Source organism: Aquarana catesbeiana, linkage group LG02, assembly GCF_042186555.1.
Source record: "Aquarana catesbeiana isolate 2022-GZ linkage group LG02, ASM4218655v1, whole genome shotgun sequence".
Classification (NCBI taxonomy): Eukaryota; Metazoa; Chordata; class Amphibia; order Anura; family Ranidae; genus Aquarana; species Aquarana catesbeiana.
Window position 1 is genome coordinate 404,161,529 of NC_133325.1, and position 18,809 is coordinate 404,180,337.

Below are 18,809 nucleotides of genomic sequence, written 5' to 3' on the forward strand. Positions count from 1 at the left end.
TGCATGGTTGAGCTACCAGAAGGAAGCCTTTACTGTGCCAATGCCACAAAAAAACGAGGCATGTCAAGGTGTTGGGCATATTGTAACCAGGCTTTTTTTGTGGAACTTGTACAGTAAAGGCTTCTTTTTGGCAACTAGACCATGCGGCTCTTTTTTGTTCAATTATCATCGTATTGTGCTCCTAAAGGTTACCTGTGGGTTTTTCTTTGTATCCCCAAACAATTCCTGTGGCAGTTGTAGCCGAAATCTTTCTTGATCTACCTGACCTTGGCTTGGTATCAAGAGGACCCCAAATTTTCCACTTCTTAATAAGTGATTGAACAGTACTGACTGGCATATTCAAGGCTTTGGATATCTTTGTATATCCTTTTCCATCTTTGTTAAATTTCATTACCTTGTTACTCGGGTCTTTTGACTGTTCTTTTCTACCTCCTCATGGCTCAGTGTCTAACCTGCTTAGTGCATCCATGTTAGAGCTAACAAACTCATTGACTAGTTATACACAGCCACCAATTGCGCTTTAAAAAGCCACAAATGTGGGAAATTAACCTTTAATTGCCATTTTAACCTGTGTGTGCCACCTTCTGTGTCTGTACCAAGGCCAAACATTCCAGAGTATGTAAACTTTTTATCAGGGCCTTTGGGTGATTTCTGTTATCATTATGATTTAAAAAGGATCCAAAAAACTATGTGATAATAAATGGCTTCATGATATTGCTATCCTTAAAAAAAAAATAAAATAAAATAAAAAAATTTGGGGCATGATCAGTCATATTTTCAATATTAATGCCAAAATGTCACAACTTTTGCCAGGGTATGCAAACTTTTGAGCATAACTGTAGTATACAGTATATTGTTGGTACAGTATGCATTTACCTTGAGGAATAAGATCTGTTAATGGTTTGATTTATGGATTAGATGATGAGGCATTACATCAACATGGAGGCTTAGCTTTAAAGGTTAATTTGAGGTTAAAAGTTAATAAATAACTGCTACTTTTTAGGAATAATTTGTTTATAAGGCATTTGCCTAAGCCAACACAAAATCTACACTGGTAGTAAAATGTTTGTGTGCATTTCCTCGATTTCTTTATGAATACTGATTTTATATTTTCATGGTAACGCACGCCCATGGCAGCTAGCTAACCGGGGCATGGACCTTGATTTGGATAGAGAAAATGAGGGGGAACTTATTTTGAGCAATAAGACTGGCTGTGGTACACTTTCACAGCCCACACTACCTCTGGCTACCACTAGAGGGAGACTCCACTTCACTCTGGGGCTGGGTTCACACTATTGTGAATTGAATTCGCATAGCAGGAGATTGTGACTGGATCTCTATGGAGCAGGTTCACACATCTCTGCATCGGCTCGGGTGCGAATTGCACAGGAGTCCTGTGCATATTTTTGGCCCGATTCAGGTCCGAATTCAGCCAAAAATTTGGGGCGTCCCCCTGTCAGAACACAAAAGAACAGCAGGGGAGATCACTACACTAACGTCGGATCGTTAGTACAGTGGCTGACCAGAGCTGTAGAAAAAAAAAAAAACCCCAAAAAACCTAATGGTGTGTGCCAGACTTAAAGAAGAAGTAAACCCTCTGAAAAAAGAAAAAAAACAAATACACCCTGCAAGACAAAGGCATAATGAGCTAGTATGCATAGCATACTAGCTCATTATGAATTACTTACCTGAGATCGAAGCCCCCGCAGCAGTCCTGGCACAATCACCCTCGGAAACGCCTTGCTCAGTGCGCGGCGCACATGTGCCGTAGAGCAGTTTGTCCGCAGACTGCTAGGCAACCACACACACACACACACACACACAGATCTCCGTATGGCAGACCTGCTAGTTTGCAGTCTGCCAACACACAGTGCAAGTACATGCAGATTGGCAATGAACTGTCAAATCTCACTTGTGTGAACCAGCTATAAAGGACTCAGAATGAGTGCAGCTCTGTAAACTAATACTTTCTTAAAATATATTTATTTTTTTCACCCCCAAAAAATAAATGCACAGATTTTTGCAGGAAAAAAATGTGTATTTATTAGTTTTTCCGGAGCCCGCAAAGTATTGCACACATAATTAGTGGATCTTGGGTGCAATGGCTGGGTCCTTACAGAGTCTTCCTCTAGCTCCATGCCCATACCTCTGTATGGGCTTTCAGTTGCAGAGCTGGAGGAAGTGTCAATGAACTATGAGTGCACTTATTACTGTACTTGTTTTCCAATGAGAACTACAAGTCTGTCGTGCTAGACAGATCTCCGAATGACTGATGTGGCTGTATGGACCGATTTCAAAAGTGACTAGTGCTGTAGGGGAAAAGGGGTGCAGCTTGAGGGGGAAAGGGAGGCCCATTTGCACCATGTTACACCCTAAATACATGTGTAAGTGCAAAAGATAGTTAGCCGTTAACATATTGAGCACAATAAAATAAACATTCTTCAGTAAACTATTTGTTAAAATTCTTACCCTAGCACTTATTACAACTTTCAATGCTTCTGACGCCTGCTTTCAGTTCTGCTTCCCTGAACATCTGGTTTTCACAGGAAAGAGTTAGCAGTAGAGATTGCAGTCCAAAGCAAATCTGTTAGTTTGGAGAAGGGGGGGAGGGCAGGAAGGAGGTGCATTGGGTGCCTTGCCATCCTGTGCTACAAGGCTGTATGTTTGTATTGATGCATTGAGTGTAAGGAGACAACTCTAGTTCCTGCATCTGTATGCTAGTTTGAATCTATATGATGCTAAAAGAGAAAGGAGCCACGGTGAAACAGGAAATCTTGGGCAGCAGTCATGGCACCAGCTTAAGCTGGAACATTGGCAAGGGATTTAAAGTGTGAATTTTGTTGTTTGCATGGAGTTAAAGCTGAACGTTCTAAAGGACAGAAGAATTGCTATTGGACAGGCACCCTGTAACAAACTTGAAATTAGGTCAAAGGCACACAGAAGGGGGTTCTGACTAAAAGTTAAAAAGGGAAGCAGTTAAAGGAGTTTTAAAGGCAGAAGGTTTTTTTAGCCTAATGCATTTTATGCATTAAGCTTAAAGCGGAGTTCCACCCAAAAGTGGAACTTCCGCTTTAAGCACTCCTCGCCCCCTGACATGCCACATTTGGTGTGTACCCTTTTTTTGTGGGACTTCCTGTCCCACTTCCTATCTTCGGCTGCCTAGGCGACTCCTCCTCTCGCCCTAGGCGGCCCCTCCCTGCCAGCAATCTTCTCGGATACAACTCAGGTCCCAGAAAATTGGCTGGCCAATAGGAGAGCGCAGCGTGACCCGCGCATGCGCAGTGCGCGCCTGGCTGTGAAGCCGTAAGCTGTAATGGCCGGGTGCCCACAGTTAGCATGACGGCGCCGAGGAGAGAAGGAGGAGAGGAGCTAGCCTCCGGGTGGCCACATCACTGGACCATGAGGTAGGTGTTGGTTTATTAAAAGTCAGCAGCTATGCTGTTTGTAGCTGCTGATTTTTAATAAACTAAAAACCGGGTGGAACTCTGCTTTAAAAAACCTTCTGTGTGTAGCAGCCTCCCCAGCACTCCCTTATTACTTACCCTGAGTCCCGTCTCTCACCGGCGATATCCACGAGTGTCTAAGCTGTCCGGGACACTCCTGATTGGTTGAGACACAGCAGCACCACTGGCTCCTGCGGCTGTCAAAGTCAGTCAACCAATCAGAGGGTCGCGGGGTCAGGTTGGGGCTCTGTGTCTGAATGGATACGGAGCTCTGGCGCCCCCATATAGAGCTGCTGGCGGAGGGGGCACTCAATAGAAGAGAGGGGCCAAGAGCAGCAAAGAGGGACCTGAGAGGAGGAGGATCTGGGCTGCCCTGTGCAAATCCAACTGCACAGAGGATGTAAGTATAACATGTTTTGTTATTTATTTTTTTAAACAAGACTTTGCAATCACTTTAAATTATATTAAATTATATTATGTCTTCCTATTCTTACCTGTTAAAAAAATTGTTATCATGTTCAGCCACTCCTGGTGAATCAGGATATTTCTTCTGTGCAGGGAGCAGGTAGGCAGTCAAGGAATTAGTAATGCCAAATTCGGAAGCAGTAAGGTGATTTTTCTGACAGCGCAGGGCAGCATGGCTATCTGAAATGTATGCAACAGCTGCAGTTTTTAATTCATTATGTGCTTCCTGCTTTGGTGACTGTACTTTACTGTTCCTACTATCCCATATGAAATGCACAGGGCAGCTGAAAGGGAATAAGATTATTCAAAAAGGTTGACCTACCTAGGCTGTTCCAATATTCACTATAGCTCATCTCATGACCAAGTACAGATTCTTTTCTGTCTGTTTAAACAAATATGGTTATTTATTTCCCATAGAGGAATGAACAGGCACACATTTACCCAAATAATGCAAGAAATATTTCCACAGCTGAAAAAAAAGAGACAGATCAGTAAAACTTAATTGAAGCATTTTAATATACAGCAAGAGTTTGGCTGTCTTTAATAGTTTAGTCACAAAAACAAATAAAATAGACTTTAATTTGGTGCCATTATGGTCTGTTTTCCTCTTTACTGAAATCTGGAGCTTTGTATTTCCCTTCCTTCTCTAGCTTCTGCATCTGATCCTTGATGGCCTTCAAGCGCTGCAGCTGGAAGAAAGATGTGCACATTATACATTCTGCTGGGTCATACTGTGAAGATTGCCTACATTATAACATCTCATTTTTTTTACTGATCTTAAAAATGGGAAATGTCCTTTTTACGACCTATGTAATATCCTTCTTTTGCTCAGGATTTCACCTAAAGTCACATTAATTTCTCTGCCATTTAAAAATTCATAAATGTGTAAAAAAAAAAAAAAAAAAAAAAAGTTAACATGTACTCATGTGCATTTGCACACAGCTGTATTTAAAATAAATGTAAAATTAAAAGCACATCAAAAACACTCATTAACAGACATTTAGATAAATGCATCAAAATGACCCTCAAAAACGCATTCATTTTCAAACACCCTCCTGGCCATTCACAAAACAAAGCCTAGGGGTGCATGTTTTGTATATGGTGAGGAGGAGAAGGAGGCAGTGATGCGATTATAACGCTGGGGATTAACATACATGTGTATGAAAGTACAGTGGGAGCTGTACCTGCATGTTAACAAGAACATTTGTGGTGTTAAGAAGACACTGTACATAGAATAGCAGGTGGCTTTAGAGGAGTGTTAAAGTAATTTAATCCTGGTAAGCGTATTCTGCCCGGCACATGGCTTTAAAGTGAAACTTTAGGTAAATTGCAAAAATTGGGGGACAGGCAGGATTTTTAATGCAGAAGAGACATGCTTTGTTTATTATGCATTAAACTTACCTTCCTGCCTTGTCCATCCGTATACAGTGAGATACGCATGTGCAGCTCACTGTACAGGTTCGGTAATGTCAACTGAACTCCCCCACATGCGTGGGAGTGATGTCATACTAGCCCAGTCAATGAAAGCAGCTAATGCTCAACACCTGGAAGCCACCAGCTCAAAGAGGTCAGCGGCCTGTGAGGAGCTCCAGGACCTCGCATCCAGTATAGTTCCACTTTAAAGAAAACCAGGAATACAGACATATGAGGGCAGTTACCACCAACTTGAATTTAAAGGTACAAGCCCTAGGGTAGTCACCCTGATCCATCCTTTAATAGCTGAAGCAAGTCACTCAAAACAAGATGGCTTTGCTGGCTGTATAATTGTCCTAGGTTTGTGACTCTAAATACTGAAGCAGTGATTAAAATGACAGCCCCAATCTTAGGGGAAAAAAAGTTAGCAATGGCAGCTCCTCTTTTAGCCAGGATGGTTCCTTTAAAACCATAATATGTCAATTTCATCGGCATTACCACTTGCTGTTATATTTTGGAATGTACAAAATAGCTGCTACCAACAGCGTTTTGCATGTTAGGAAAAACATACCTGACAATTTCTACTGGAAACTATTAAGATTCTGGGTCAAATCTTACTTTTAAGTTAAAGTGGTCGTAAAGGTTGCATTCTCTGCATCAAGGTTAAAAAAAACTTGGGTGTAGCTACCCCCCTGCCCCACTAAATACTTACCTGAGCCTGATCTTGATCCAATGATCTCTCTCCCCCTCCTCATTGGACACAGTCAGTGGCTCCCACTGCTGTTAATCAAATCCAGTGACAGGGGGGCAGGGGCAAGCCCCACTGTGTGTCAATAGGGAGCTACTCGAAGGCAGGAGAAGCCAGGAGTGCCAACGGGGGACCCCAGAATAGGAGGATTGAGGTTGCTCTGTGCAAAACAATTGCACAGAGCAGGCAAGTATAACATGTTTGTTAATTAAAAAAAAATCCTTTAATAGCACATTAAAACAGACCTGTTCTTTGCCCACTAAGTGCAAAGCAACAGATTCTCTTTAATGCTGTCCTGGCCAATGGCATATATTCACCTTTCCTTCTATCACCCAGTGTTCTGTTCAGCAAACAAGTGCTTCAAGTTGGTCTAGTATGAGCTTACTCAAGCCGGGGACTGTCTCCCTGCCCCCAATATAACAGCACTGTGCCAATCACCAAGAATGGGTCACATGCTCTTCACACTTCAAGGGACTGGATTTTTTGTTTTCTCAAGACAGATGAATGGAGGGACAAGGAAAAGAAAGGACAGTATGAGCGGTTTGGGGGCGGGGGAAATAGGCATTAAAGTGGATGTAAACCCGAATGTTTTTTTTTTTATATCATACTGTAGAGTATAAGATTTCCTATCATTTGAGCCCAGTCTTGGCACACAGAGTTAATCCAGCTCTGAGCAATCCTTTTTTATTGTTCAGTGAGATAAAACTTGACAAACTGAGAAAAACTTTATCAATTCCTCCCCCTTTCTGTGAGAGACAGGTGATTTACATCTCGTGCACTAGCCTAAGAGACATGCAGTATTTTTTAGTTCCCTCCAACTCCTTTCTTAAGCAGATCTGCAAGGATTGGCTGTATCACACCTCAGCATGATTTGGCATGCTGAAGTCATGTGGTTACTTTCCTGTCTTTTCACTGGATGTTAGAGATCATAGCAGAAGTTCAGTGTAAGAAATACATATTGACAAGGGGAGTGTAGAGGTGGGCGGGGAGTGTAGAGGTGGGCGGGGAGTGTAGAGGTGGGCGGGGAGTGTAGAGGTGGGCGGGGAGTGTAGAGGTGGGCGGGGAGTGTAGAGGTGGGCGGGGAGTGTAGAGGTGGGCGGGGAGTGTAGAGGTGGGCGGGGAGTGTAGAGGTGGGCGGGGAGTGTACTGACATCACGCCTCCACCCACCGAGCTCAGGACAACAGACCCACCCACAGAATCTGTAATTTTTCAGCTCTCATAACAGACAGAGGGGAGACATATGACAGGTAAAGATACATGTAGGAGGCATGTATATCCTTATAGATAACCCCTATGGCAGTAGTTTAGAAAGGATGACATTGGGTTTACATCCACTTTAAACCAAACCTGTTACTTTGCCCTATCTTGGGAACTTGGGAGAGATCCATCACCTTTTTCTACTGTTGTATGGGTGCATAAATTCCCTTTATCTGAAGACTGAACTGGACGTCATGTACTAGCTTACATTATAATAGTATAAACTTCATCATGCACCCTGTAAAAAACCTGCCTATGTAGGTAAGGGATGTTTGTAGAGCTGCACAATTTTGGATAAAATGAGATTCACTATTTTTTTTGCTTAGAATAAAAGATCACGATTCTTGGCGTAACATCTTTCACATTATACAAAAAAAAAAAAAAAAAAAAAAAAAAAAATGGGCTAACTTTACTGTTTAGTTTTTTTTTTACTGTATATACTTGAGTATAAGCTGATTTTTTTGTGCTGAAAATGCCCCCCTCGGCTTATACTCGAGTCAAGCACTTTTCTGCAGCAGAGAATGACATTTTCCGAACCAATTTTGGGGCCCCGTATCTCGGGGCCACTTGGTGCTAGGAACCCCAAATTTGGTGTTCAAACCTAGTGGAACTAGCACTACAACATATCCAAAGCTGGCGTTCCTAGCACTAAGTGACCCTGAGATATGGGGCCCCAAAATGGGTTCGGAAAATGTCAAGCACTTTTCTGCAGCAGACATTTTCCGAACCGACTTTGGGGCCCCGTATCTCTGCAGCTAGGGGGCATCTAGGAACCCTTAACTACCGAGTTTGAAATTCGGGGGACCTATGGCTGCAAATGGGCATGCAAATGGGCACAGTGAAGCTGCAAATGGGCATTGTTGACCCTCTTTTCCACTTACAGTAGCTGCGCATTTCTCACCCTAGGCTTATACTCGAGTCAATAAGTTTTCCCAGTTTTTTGTGGTAAAATTAGGTGCCTCGGGTTATATTCGGGTCGGCTTATACTCGAGTACATACGGTAATTCATTGAAGTGTATTTTTTCCCAAAAAAAAAAAAAAAATGCAATGACCGCCATTTTATTCTCTAGGGTCTCTGCTAAATAAATATATATAAGGTTTGGGGATTCTAAGTAATTTTCTAGCAAAAAAAAAAAAAAAGGGGGGGGGTTTTAACTTGTAAGCAACAAGTGTCAGAAAAAGCCTTCGTCTTTAAGTAGTTAAATTGTCCTCGTTGTACCTTTGATCTTTGCTCCGTTCACATCTCTGCGTTCCGAATTGCGGGCGCAATCGCCGCAATTCGCAACAGCGGCAAATCGCAGGATGCCCGTGCGTTCCCCGTTGATTTCAATAGTACCTCAAACATGGCGCGTTCTAAGGTCCCTAACTCACATTCATATACTAGGGCCAATTTAGACAGAAGCCAATTAACCTAGCAGCATGTCTTTGGAATGTGGAAGAAAACCGGAGTACCCGGAGGAAACCCACGCAGGCACAGGGAGAACATGCAAACTTCAGGCAGGTAGTGTCGTGGTTGGGATTCGAACCGGCAAACTTTTTTTTTTTTTTCTTTTTTCTTTACTGCTAGGCGAGAGTGCTACCCACTACACCACTGTGCCGCCCAATTGTGAGTGCACCATATTCTATTCAATGAATGTAATACAGCTGGCATGCTGACTTACTGTTTTGGTTCTGTGCAAACACTCCATAAAGTCCTCATATTCCAGCTTGCACTCCTTTTCTGCTCTGATTTTCCCAATGCCATGGGAGCACTCCACCCATTCTTTCTCAAATGCGTGGCAACGTCCAGCTGTATGATGTACCTGCTTACTACTCTGCAGCAGCAGCCATTTGTCTACATCAATGCCGAGTTTGTTCTGAAGATCAATAAATGGCATGACTGCAAAGTAACAACAGCAGAAGATCAAGGGTTAGAAATTAAATCAAGACTCACTTCAAACTGGTATTTTTATCTTTCACAAACAGTCAGAAACTATAACATTTCCAAATGGAACACCAGGAATTTTTTTCAATATAATAAAAGTGATTATTTTCAAGAATCAATTACCAACTGAAAGCATATTATGATGGAATGTTTAAATACAAAGAATCTGACCCATATCAAACTATGGTATATATATTTAACCACTATGGTATATATATTTAACCCGGAAGGATTTGCCCCCTTCCTGACCAGGCCATTTTCTGCGAAAAGGCAATGCATCGCTTTAACTGACAATTGCCCGTTCGCGCAACGTTGTAAAAATTGAAGTCTTTTTTTTCCCCACAAACAGAGCTTTCTTCTGGTGGTATTTGATCACCTCTGCGGTTTTTATTTTTTGCGCTATAAACAAAAAAGTGACAATTTTGAAAAAACACAATATTTTGCAGTTTTTGCTATAATAAATATCCCAATAAAAAAAAAAAAAAAAAAAAAAAAAAAAAAAAATTAAAAAATTTTTCCTCAGTTTAGACCGATATGTATTCTTAGACATATTTTTTTTTACCAAAATCGCAACAAGCATATATTGATTGGTTTGCGAAAAAGTTATAGCATCTACAAAATAGGGGATAGATTTATGGCATTTTTATTATTATTTTTACTAGTAGTAGCGGTGATCTGCGTTTTTTATTGGGACTGCGATATTGCGGCAGACAAATTGGACACATTTTTGGGACCATTGAGCAATCAGTGCTATAAAAATGCATTGATTACTGTATAAACGTGACTGGCAGGGCAGGGGTTAACAACAGGGGACGCACAAGTGGTTGTGTTCCCTAGGTGTGTTCTAACTGTAGGGGGGGATGGGATTGTCGGGGAGAATGAGAGGGATCATACTTAGTATGAATGCACGATCTGTCTCTACTCCCCTGAAAGAAGCGGGATTTGTGTGTTTACACACACAGATCCTGCTTCTCGCTCTGTCACGATCGCTCGCGGGTTCCTGGTGGTCATCGCGCCTGACGGGCACGTGCATTGGATCCGGGGGCAAGCAGCGGGCGCCTGCTGTGACGTCTTAGATGAGTGACGTACAGCTATGGCGATTTAGGCAGCTGTGCCAACCTGCCGCAGTATAACTGCGGCGGCTAGTGGTTAAAAATTGATCAATCCTGATCTACTGACGGCCTATCTCATTTCTTGAGGCCCTAAAATGCCAGGACAGTACAAATACCCCCGAAATGACTTATTTTTGGAAACTAGACAGTGCAAGGTATTTAGTAAGAGGCATGGCGAGTTTTTTGAAGTTGTAATTTCTTGTCACAATTTTTTTAGAAATTAAAAAAAAATGTTTTATTTTAAAATCACATACCACCACCAGCGCAGTACAGCGTCATAACTCGTGTGACGGTGATCAAGGTCACTGACTGGTGACAGTATGTACAAAAAATAAATAAAAAACTAGCACACTGTGACCAGAGCAGTAACACTGTACTACTCTGGGGAAGTGATTAGGATTTTTTTTTTAATTTACACATTATGATTGCTTAGAATAGTGAATTTCACTGGTATAAAACCAGAAATCTCTCCTGCGCTCGGGTATCTAGTTCCTCATTGTGTGGTATGACCGAATGCTTCAGTGGTATCTGCCGTCTTGCAGCCCTCCTCAGAATAATGGGTATTCATGGACTACAGAAAAAAGAAAGAAAGGAGGGCGCACCGACCTAGTGCATTACCACTGGTAACATTTATTTTAAAAAGGTAAAACAGCAAATGAATACTCACAAACGAGCATGAATGTCAGGCATGGACAATAGCTGCAGGTGAGCAGTAACAAACGTCAACAAACCCGGATCGGACATCAGGTGGATGAGGCAATGCTGACGCATTTCGGGGGAGAACCCATTTCCTCAGAGCCTAAACGGGTAGTGGCTGCTCACATGTAAGAGCTCCTCTATATATGTGTGCTTGCAACTATGCATCCCAATCACCACCAGTACCAGCCCACGCCCACCTACACAGGAATCACAACCCCCTTAGGTGGTAGGGCCCTCCCTAGTGTCACTATAGTGATTTTCTGCCAGTGACCCCGCACATACATGGCTAAACTATACCAAAATCAATAAATAAATGGATAGGGTTAGTGAATGGCCATATCCTAGTGTACAAGTATGGACTGCATAGGCTGACAAACGGAGGTGGTCGGGCAGGAGTATTATCCGTACCATCTCCACAATTGCCACGTATTGAAGGGGTGCTGTGTGGATAACACATACCATCTTGGACGTCATGGGGCCTTCAGCCGCTATCTGTCTCCTGTGGAACGCACGCCGCTTCGATGTCCAGGAAGTGCGTTTGCGATCCACCGGCGAATTCCGGCTGGCCCAGACACACCTTCTCAGAAAGACAAGTACATATGGGAACCTAATTAGGTTCCCATATGTACATGTCTTTCTGAGAAGGTGTGTATACATATACATATGTACATTCTCCTTATGGGGATTGTCTGAAGGTTCATGGTCCACAATGTGGTCCAATACATTTGTATTGATTTCAATGATTACATCACTTTGCACCACTTATGATTCCACATTTGACGACTTTCTAAATGACCAACTTTTATGAGGCTGGTCTCCTATGTCTGTTGTGGTGTGCGGTTCTCTGTGTGTCCCTGCCACCTTGCAGTATGAGCTTCCCCACTTTGGCCCTCCCTCCTTCCCTTGTGGTCTTCTCCTCCATTCCAGCCTACCCATTTATTTTTATTTATATTGGGCCAATCCAGGGGGGCGATCTGCGTGTAATATACAGTGCTTTGGGCGTGCCTGTCCATTTTGGACGCATGCGCATCCACACATTCACTGCTTCCAGCGAGCGCTGAGGTCACAGCGGTTGGAGGTAGCGGGTGGAAAGCATATCCACCCGTGTTTCCGGGCCGCGTCTTCTGCGCACGCGCGAGCGGAAGTGACGTCTGGGCCAGCCGGAATTCGCCGGTGGAGCGCAAATGCACCCGCACTTCCTGGACATCGAAGTGGCGTGCGTTCCACCGGTGACAGATAGCGGCTGAAGGCCCCATGACGACCAAGATGGTATGGGTTATCCCCACAGCACCCCTTCAATACGCGGCAATTGTGGAGGTGGTACGGATAATACTCCTGCCCGACCACCTCCGTTTGTCAGCCTATGCAGTCCATACTTGAGCACTAGGATATGGCCATTCACTAACCCTATCCATTTTTTTTTTTACTTTGGTATAGTTTACGAAGGTATGTGCGGGGTCACTGGCAGAAAATCACTATAGTGTCACTATGGCGACTGAGTGACACTAGGCAGGGCCCTACCACCTAAGGGGGTTGTGATTCCTGTGTAGGTGGGCGTGGCCTGTGTGGGCTGGTACTGGTGGTGATTGGGATGCATAGTTGCACGCACACATATGTAGAGGAGCTCTTACATGTGAGCAGCCACTACCCGTTTAGGCTCTGAAGAAACGCGTCAGCCATTGCCTCATCCACCTGATGTCCGGTCCGGGTTTGTTGACGTTTGTTACTGCTCACCTGCAGCTATTGTCCATGCCTGACATTCATGCTCGTTTGTGAGTATTCATTTGCTGTTTTACCTTTTTTTTTTTTTAAAATAAATGTTACCAGTGGTAATGCACTAGGTCGGTGCGCCCTTCTTTCTTTCTTTTTCACTAGTATAAGCAACCATTTTTACTGAAGGAAACTGATTCATTCAGTGGCTATTGTTGCGATTAGCTGTGATTGGTCATAGCTAATCACATGGTATAGATGGGCTATGATTGGCCCTGTCTGTATCATGTGATCGCCGTGACCAATCACAGCTAGCAACACAATTGTACACAATGAATGCATCAACCACTTCTCGTCCACGCTATAGCCGAAAGACAGCTACAGCGCAGACCTAATTTACTGGGAGGGCGTCCAAAGATGTCCTCCCGTACTCGAGCGGCCTGCGCGCCCCCTGTGATCAGCGAGTCTATGAGACTCGGCTGATCACAGATCGATCTCGACCCCTTACCACGAGCCGGTAGTCGGCTATTTTTTCTCCTCACACGAAAAAAAAAAAGCCGATCACCAGTGGCTGTGAGAGGGACATCAGTCCCGATCATGGAGAGCCTCTGCAGAGGCTTCTGTGCCACCCACCAGCGGCACCTATAAATGTCACCAGTGCCTCATCACCAGTGCTGCCCACCAGTGCCGCCTCATCTGTGCCCATCCGTGTCGCCTCATCTGTGCCCACCCGTGCCGCCTCATCTGTGCCCACCCGTGCCGCCTCATCTGTGCCCACCCGTGCCGCCTCATCTGTGCCCACCCGTGCCGCCTCATCTGTGCCCACCCGTGCCGCCTCATCTGTGCCCACCCGTGCCGCCTCATCTGTGCCCACCCGTGCCGCCTCATCTGTGCCCACCCGTGCCGCCTCATCTGTGCCCATCCGTGCAGCTCAATGAAGGAGAAAAAAATTACCTGTTTGCAAAATTTTATGACAAACTATGAAGCAAGTTTTTTTTTCCAAAAATGTCTGTCTTTTTTTGTTTGTTTAGCAAAAAATAAAAACCCCAGTGGTGATTAAATACCACCAAAAGAAAGTTCCATTTGTGTGAAAAAGTTATAAAAATGTCATTTGAGTACAGTGTAGCATGACCGCGCAATTGTCATTCAAAGTGTGACAGCGCCGAAAGCTAAAAATTGGTCTGGGCAGGAGGGGGGTTTAAGTGCCCAGTAAACAAGAGGTTAAACAAAGACATTCATTGTTTACAATTGTCAGGTGATCTGCTGTGACTGGTCATAAAGACGTCCCAGAGCGACAAAGGTCCTGCCCAGCTGTTATCTGACAATAGGCTTGGCAGGAATTGTTTAAAGGCACGGTGTTTGGGATGGGATCTATATACTTTATGGACACGGTTTAAATATTTGATATGCCGTTGTGGCCCATATCTTACACATGTGTGACTACATGTTTTTAGCTTCTGTTTTGTTTTTGCAAATTTGTATGTATGTACAAATAATATATATATTTGGATATAAAATTTATATGATCCAAATTGCCTTTAAAGTCCAAACCTCTAGTTTTCTCTCTGTCTCTTCTGCAATAAAATAGCTCAGTGAACAGTGGAAGGCCTGACCCCACTGTGCTGGAATGAGGACCTCCTGTGCATGCCAATGAAGCTGGATGAAAACCAGCACACAGGAGCAGATGCTGGCACAGGAAAGGACCATTAGAGGACAATTAAGTATAAACTGCCTAAAGTTCCACTTTAAACTTTCCCCTGTACCTAATAATTCAAAACCCACACTCACCTGTCCAGTGGATCCAGTATTGTCCTGCGGTGATCTGCTATTCAGCTGTCTATGCCTTGTTCCCACACCACCATCTTGGTCCTCTTCAGGGTCCAGGCAGCCTGGTCCTCAATGAGGCAGCTCTACCCCACGGCCATTCTATGAATGAGCTTAGAGTCATGGACTGAAACTTTATATGAAAAATGACATTCTACTTTAAAGCGGTTGTTACCCTAAAAAAATTGATCCTTTAAAGCATGAATAACAGCACAGTGCTTGTGCTGTGCAATATGGCCCCATGTATAATCTACAATAACTGGCTGATCCTGCCTGGCTCTGCCCTCCTCTCTGTAAACTGTCCACAATTTATCATGTCTGCTGAGCCCTGACACGTGCCTCTGTCATCCACTGTATCTCCTCTCTCCCCCTCCCGGCCTGTCAGCTAGTGTCAGTGCTTGCCCCATCAACCCCCCCGCGCTAAAATGACTTTGTAATTTTCATACAATCCCCAGTGTTTGATAATGTTATGTGCCTAGTGTATGCAATTAATTTTTTAAAAATACAGTTTTACACCTCATTTCATAGCGCCCGTCGCTCTCCTCCACGCTGACGTCAGCTGGGAATTCTCAGCAGCTATCGGGAGAGGGAGCAGTGGTCAGGCACGTGTCAGATCAGGAGAGGGAACGGCGGGCATTCACATGAGCGCCGCAATGAAATAAGGTATAAAATTGCTTTTTTTTTTTTTTTTTTTTTTTTTTTTTTTATGAAGCACATGCACTGAGCACATATCAAACACTGGGGATTGTATGAACATAACAAAGTGGCTTTACAACCACTTTTAACAATCATGGCTATACTGCCGCTCCTCTGAAAAGCAATCCTTGGTGGATTGTTGTTTGAAGGGCCTTTGACAAGTGGTGAATAGGCAATACATTACCTCTTCACCACCTGCTTTAACCCTCAATGTCAGGACATGGGAAGGTTCCCCCAGGGGGGGGTTTTAATGCAGAAAAATAGGTCAGAGTATGAAGATTATATAAAAGGGTCTTTATTTTATCATGATCCCTTGCACAACCTGGACGGATGTTTCCTGCATAGATATGGCTCAATGTGCCGTTTTTCCCTGTCCTTCCCCTGAGGGGTGTCTCACAGTGTGGTTTCTTGTAAGCCTTTTGGGCCATATTCCTCCTCCTGGAGAGGTCAGGACAGCCATGGAGTCCACTGGATCATCCAACGGATTTTAAAATAAAATTTCTGTTTCAGAGGTCTTTCATTTAACTCTTCAGCGGAGTCGAACCATTCCCCAGAAGAAGACCATGATATAATAGGTCGAAACGTCGGGATTCGCATGCAGTTCAAACCACTTATGCTATGCTGTATGAATATATGGTTGCTCGGCTGTATTATGGAATGACTATTGAAATCTTTCAACCAGAGTCTAACATTTTAACACTGACATGTATTTGTAACTTATTAAAAAAAGACCCTTTTATATAATCTTCATACTCTGATTGACCTATTTCGCTGCATTAAAACCCCCCCTGGGGGAACCTTCCCATATCCTTTCTATGTATCTTGGGGTGCGCAGCCTGAACTCTCATATATGTGTGTTTTTTCCTTTTTTGTAACCCTCAATATCATAGCCCAGTGAACCGCAACAGTGTGCATTGCATGCAGTTGCAGGGCCATTGTCGCACACCCCCACTCCCTTGAATGGGACACATTTAGTAGCAGTACTGCCTGCCGAAAGGGACAGGTCATTTCATTTTTGTCACAGCATGTATACAGAACTGAGCGGCTGCATGCCCTTGTTTAGGTGCACAGTAAAACCTCAGCTTAACTACATGCTTAAGTATTGATGTTAGGCTACATTCGTACTGGCGATTAGGGCCAGTGTGAGTAGTAGGGACAGGAATCAGGGATTTCTGCTGCAGCTCTCATTCACACTAAGGATGAGCTCAGGCATGTTCGCATGTTGCACGTGCAGAGCCCGCCAGGAAGGCTAATCACAGGCAGTGAGACATTTCCTGATCTCTGCAGCCGTGCATCGGGAAAATGTCTCACTGCTTGTGATTAGCTCTGCGCCGACTTCCTGGCGCGCTCAGCACGTGCAGCATGCGAACACGCCGGAGCACATCCTTAATTCATGCTTTCGGGGCGCTTTTAACCACTGCTAGCGGCCAAAGGGTTTAAAAGCGGCCGTGTTGGGGCACTTCTGAAGAGCTTTTTAAAGGGCAGGGCGTTTTGCCGCTCCCAAACATGCTGCTTGCGGTTCTTTTTCTAACGCCCCACCCCAGTGTGAAAGCACTCAGGCTTTCACATTCGGGCAGCATAGGAGGCAGTTTTCAGGCACTATTTCTAGTGCTAAAACGCCCAAAAAAACTGCCTCCGTGTAAAAGAGGCCTAATGACAGGCAGCCGGCATTTTGCATGCATCCAGCAATGATCACCGTAGGTAATCGCTGGCTGTGCTGAGTGCCGGGAAAAGCCGTGGCCACTAGCAAACCTGTGATAGTGAACGGGGCACGGTGGCCCCATCTAGCCGCAGAAGGATTTTCCGCTACAATTCGCACAGGTCTTAATCGCCAAATGTGAATGTAGCCCAAAACATCTGCTTGGAATACTAGAGAACCACTTATGACCTGATCTCCTGAAGTCACAGGTACTGGGTACCTATATGGAATGTCTTGATAATGGAGAGACATGAAGTCCATATATACAGGCTGTCAGTAGACAGATGTGTAGCTTTTCTAGTGCTCTTGAGACAAGTGTCACCTACACATTGCTGTCCTCTATGCACTGGTACCATGGGAGCTGATCAGACAGCAGGGAGCAGTCAGTGTCAGTACCTAAGATGAGCACTCCCACCTTTAGCTCCCCCAGCACTCTGCATGGCCAGTGTCCTTCAGTCACACCTCCATGACAGGCCCAGCGCCCACTACACACCCGGCTACAGGAGAACACATGTCTATACCTCTGCACCCACTGCTGGAGGTCACACCAACTATTCCCTCACCTCAGCAGCTCCGAACGTCCTCTACACCGACCCGTTCACGACGCACAAAACCGTAAAGCGCCTGTCATGTGACACGCTACGGAGCAGCCATCTTTGAAGCGGTCAACTGTATAAAACACATCGCGTTTAAAGTGCAAATTCAAGCCGTCTGCCGCGATTCTCGTATTAGCTCCAAATTCAATAACAAGCGTGACAATGAAATAGAAGTTTGATCACTATGACATTTGTCTAACGTTTGCTTAGCGCACTAGGCCACGCGCAAGAAATCGCCCATTTTCTTTACAGCGCCCTCTAGCGTTTGGAGGATCTTTAGAACCTTCATATACGTGTGAGAATTGTTAGTTCAGGAGCAATGAGAGGCAGCACAGTCAGCAATCATAGCAGTAGACCAACGATAATGTGACAGGTTTGAGGCTTGGAAAAGCTTGTTCTTACATTCTCTGTATTCCCTTATCTACTGCTAAGGCCCAGGGCAATTCCTAGTAATCAGTATGTTATTGAAACTTTATTAACCACTTCAATACAGGGCACTCTTCCTGCCCAGACCAATTTTCAGCTTTCAGCACTGTCTCACTTTGAATGACAATTGCGCGGTCATACAACACTGTACCCAAACTAAATTTTTATCATTTTCTTCCCACAAATAGAGCTTTCTTTTGGTGGTATTTCATCACCTCTGCAATTTTTATTTTCTGCTAAACAAATAAAAAAAGACCAAAAATTTAGAAAAAAAATGTTTTTTTTTGTTTCTGTTACAAAACTTTGTAAATAAGTAATTTTTCTGCTTCACCGATGGGCACTGATGGGGCTGCACTTGCGGGCACCGATAAGGCGGCACCGATGAGGTGGCACTGATGGGCACTAATATGGGGCACTGATAGGCGGCACTGATAGGTGGCACTGATATGCAGCACTGATGGGCACTGAAAGGCAGCATGGATGGGCACTGATAGGCAGCACAGATGGGCACTGATAGGTGGCACAGTTGGGCACTGATAGGCTGCACTGATAGGTGGCATGGATGGGCACTGATAGGCGGCACAGATGGGCACTGATAGGTGGCACGGATGGCCATGGATGGGCACTGATAGGTGGTACTGTACACTAGTAAATGTTACTGATGGATGCCAATGAGTACCAAACAATAATGCCTGCCAATCAGTGATGCCCATTGTGCGCACTGATTGGCATCCATTGTGGGCACTGATTGGCATCCCTGGTGGTCTAGGGTGGCATATCTGGTGGTGACCAGTGG

The 18,809-nt window shown here is 44.3% G+C and overlaps 1 protein-coding gene across 3 annotated transcripts; it reads right to left on the minus strand.

Annotated features, from left to right (window-relative positions):
* Positions 1-4,400: 4,400 nt before the first annotated feature.
* NDUFS5 (NADH:ubiquinone oxidoreductase subunit S5) lies at positions 4,401-17,704 on the minus strand. Of its 3 annotated transcripts, XM_073615336.1 has the most exons (4): positions 17,555-17,666; positions 14,561-14,698; positions 8,989-9,206; positions 4,401-4,597 (listed from the first exon to the last, which is right to left on the minus strand). In XM_073615336.1, exons 3-4 carry the CDS (start codon positions 9,202-9,204, stop codon positions 4,499-4,501), a joined length of 315 nt encoding a protein of 104 aa, XP_073471437.1. In that variant the 5' UTR covers positions 9,205-9,206; positions 14,561-14,698; positions 17,555-17,666; the 3' UTR covers positions 4,401-4,498. The 3 variants fall into 3 exon arrangements, with proteins under 3 accessions (XP_073471437.1, XP_073471435.1, XP_073471436.1); XM_073615334.1 differs by lacking the exon at positions 14,561-14,698 and having other exon boundaries at positions 17,555-17,704; XM_073615335.1 differs by lacking the exon at positions 14,561-14,698 and having other exon boundaries at positions 17,513-17,659.
* Positions 17,705-18,809: the final 1,105 nt, after the last annotated feature.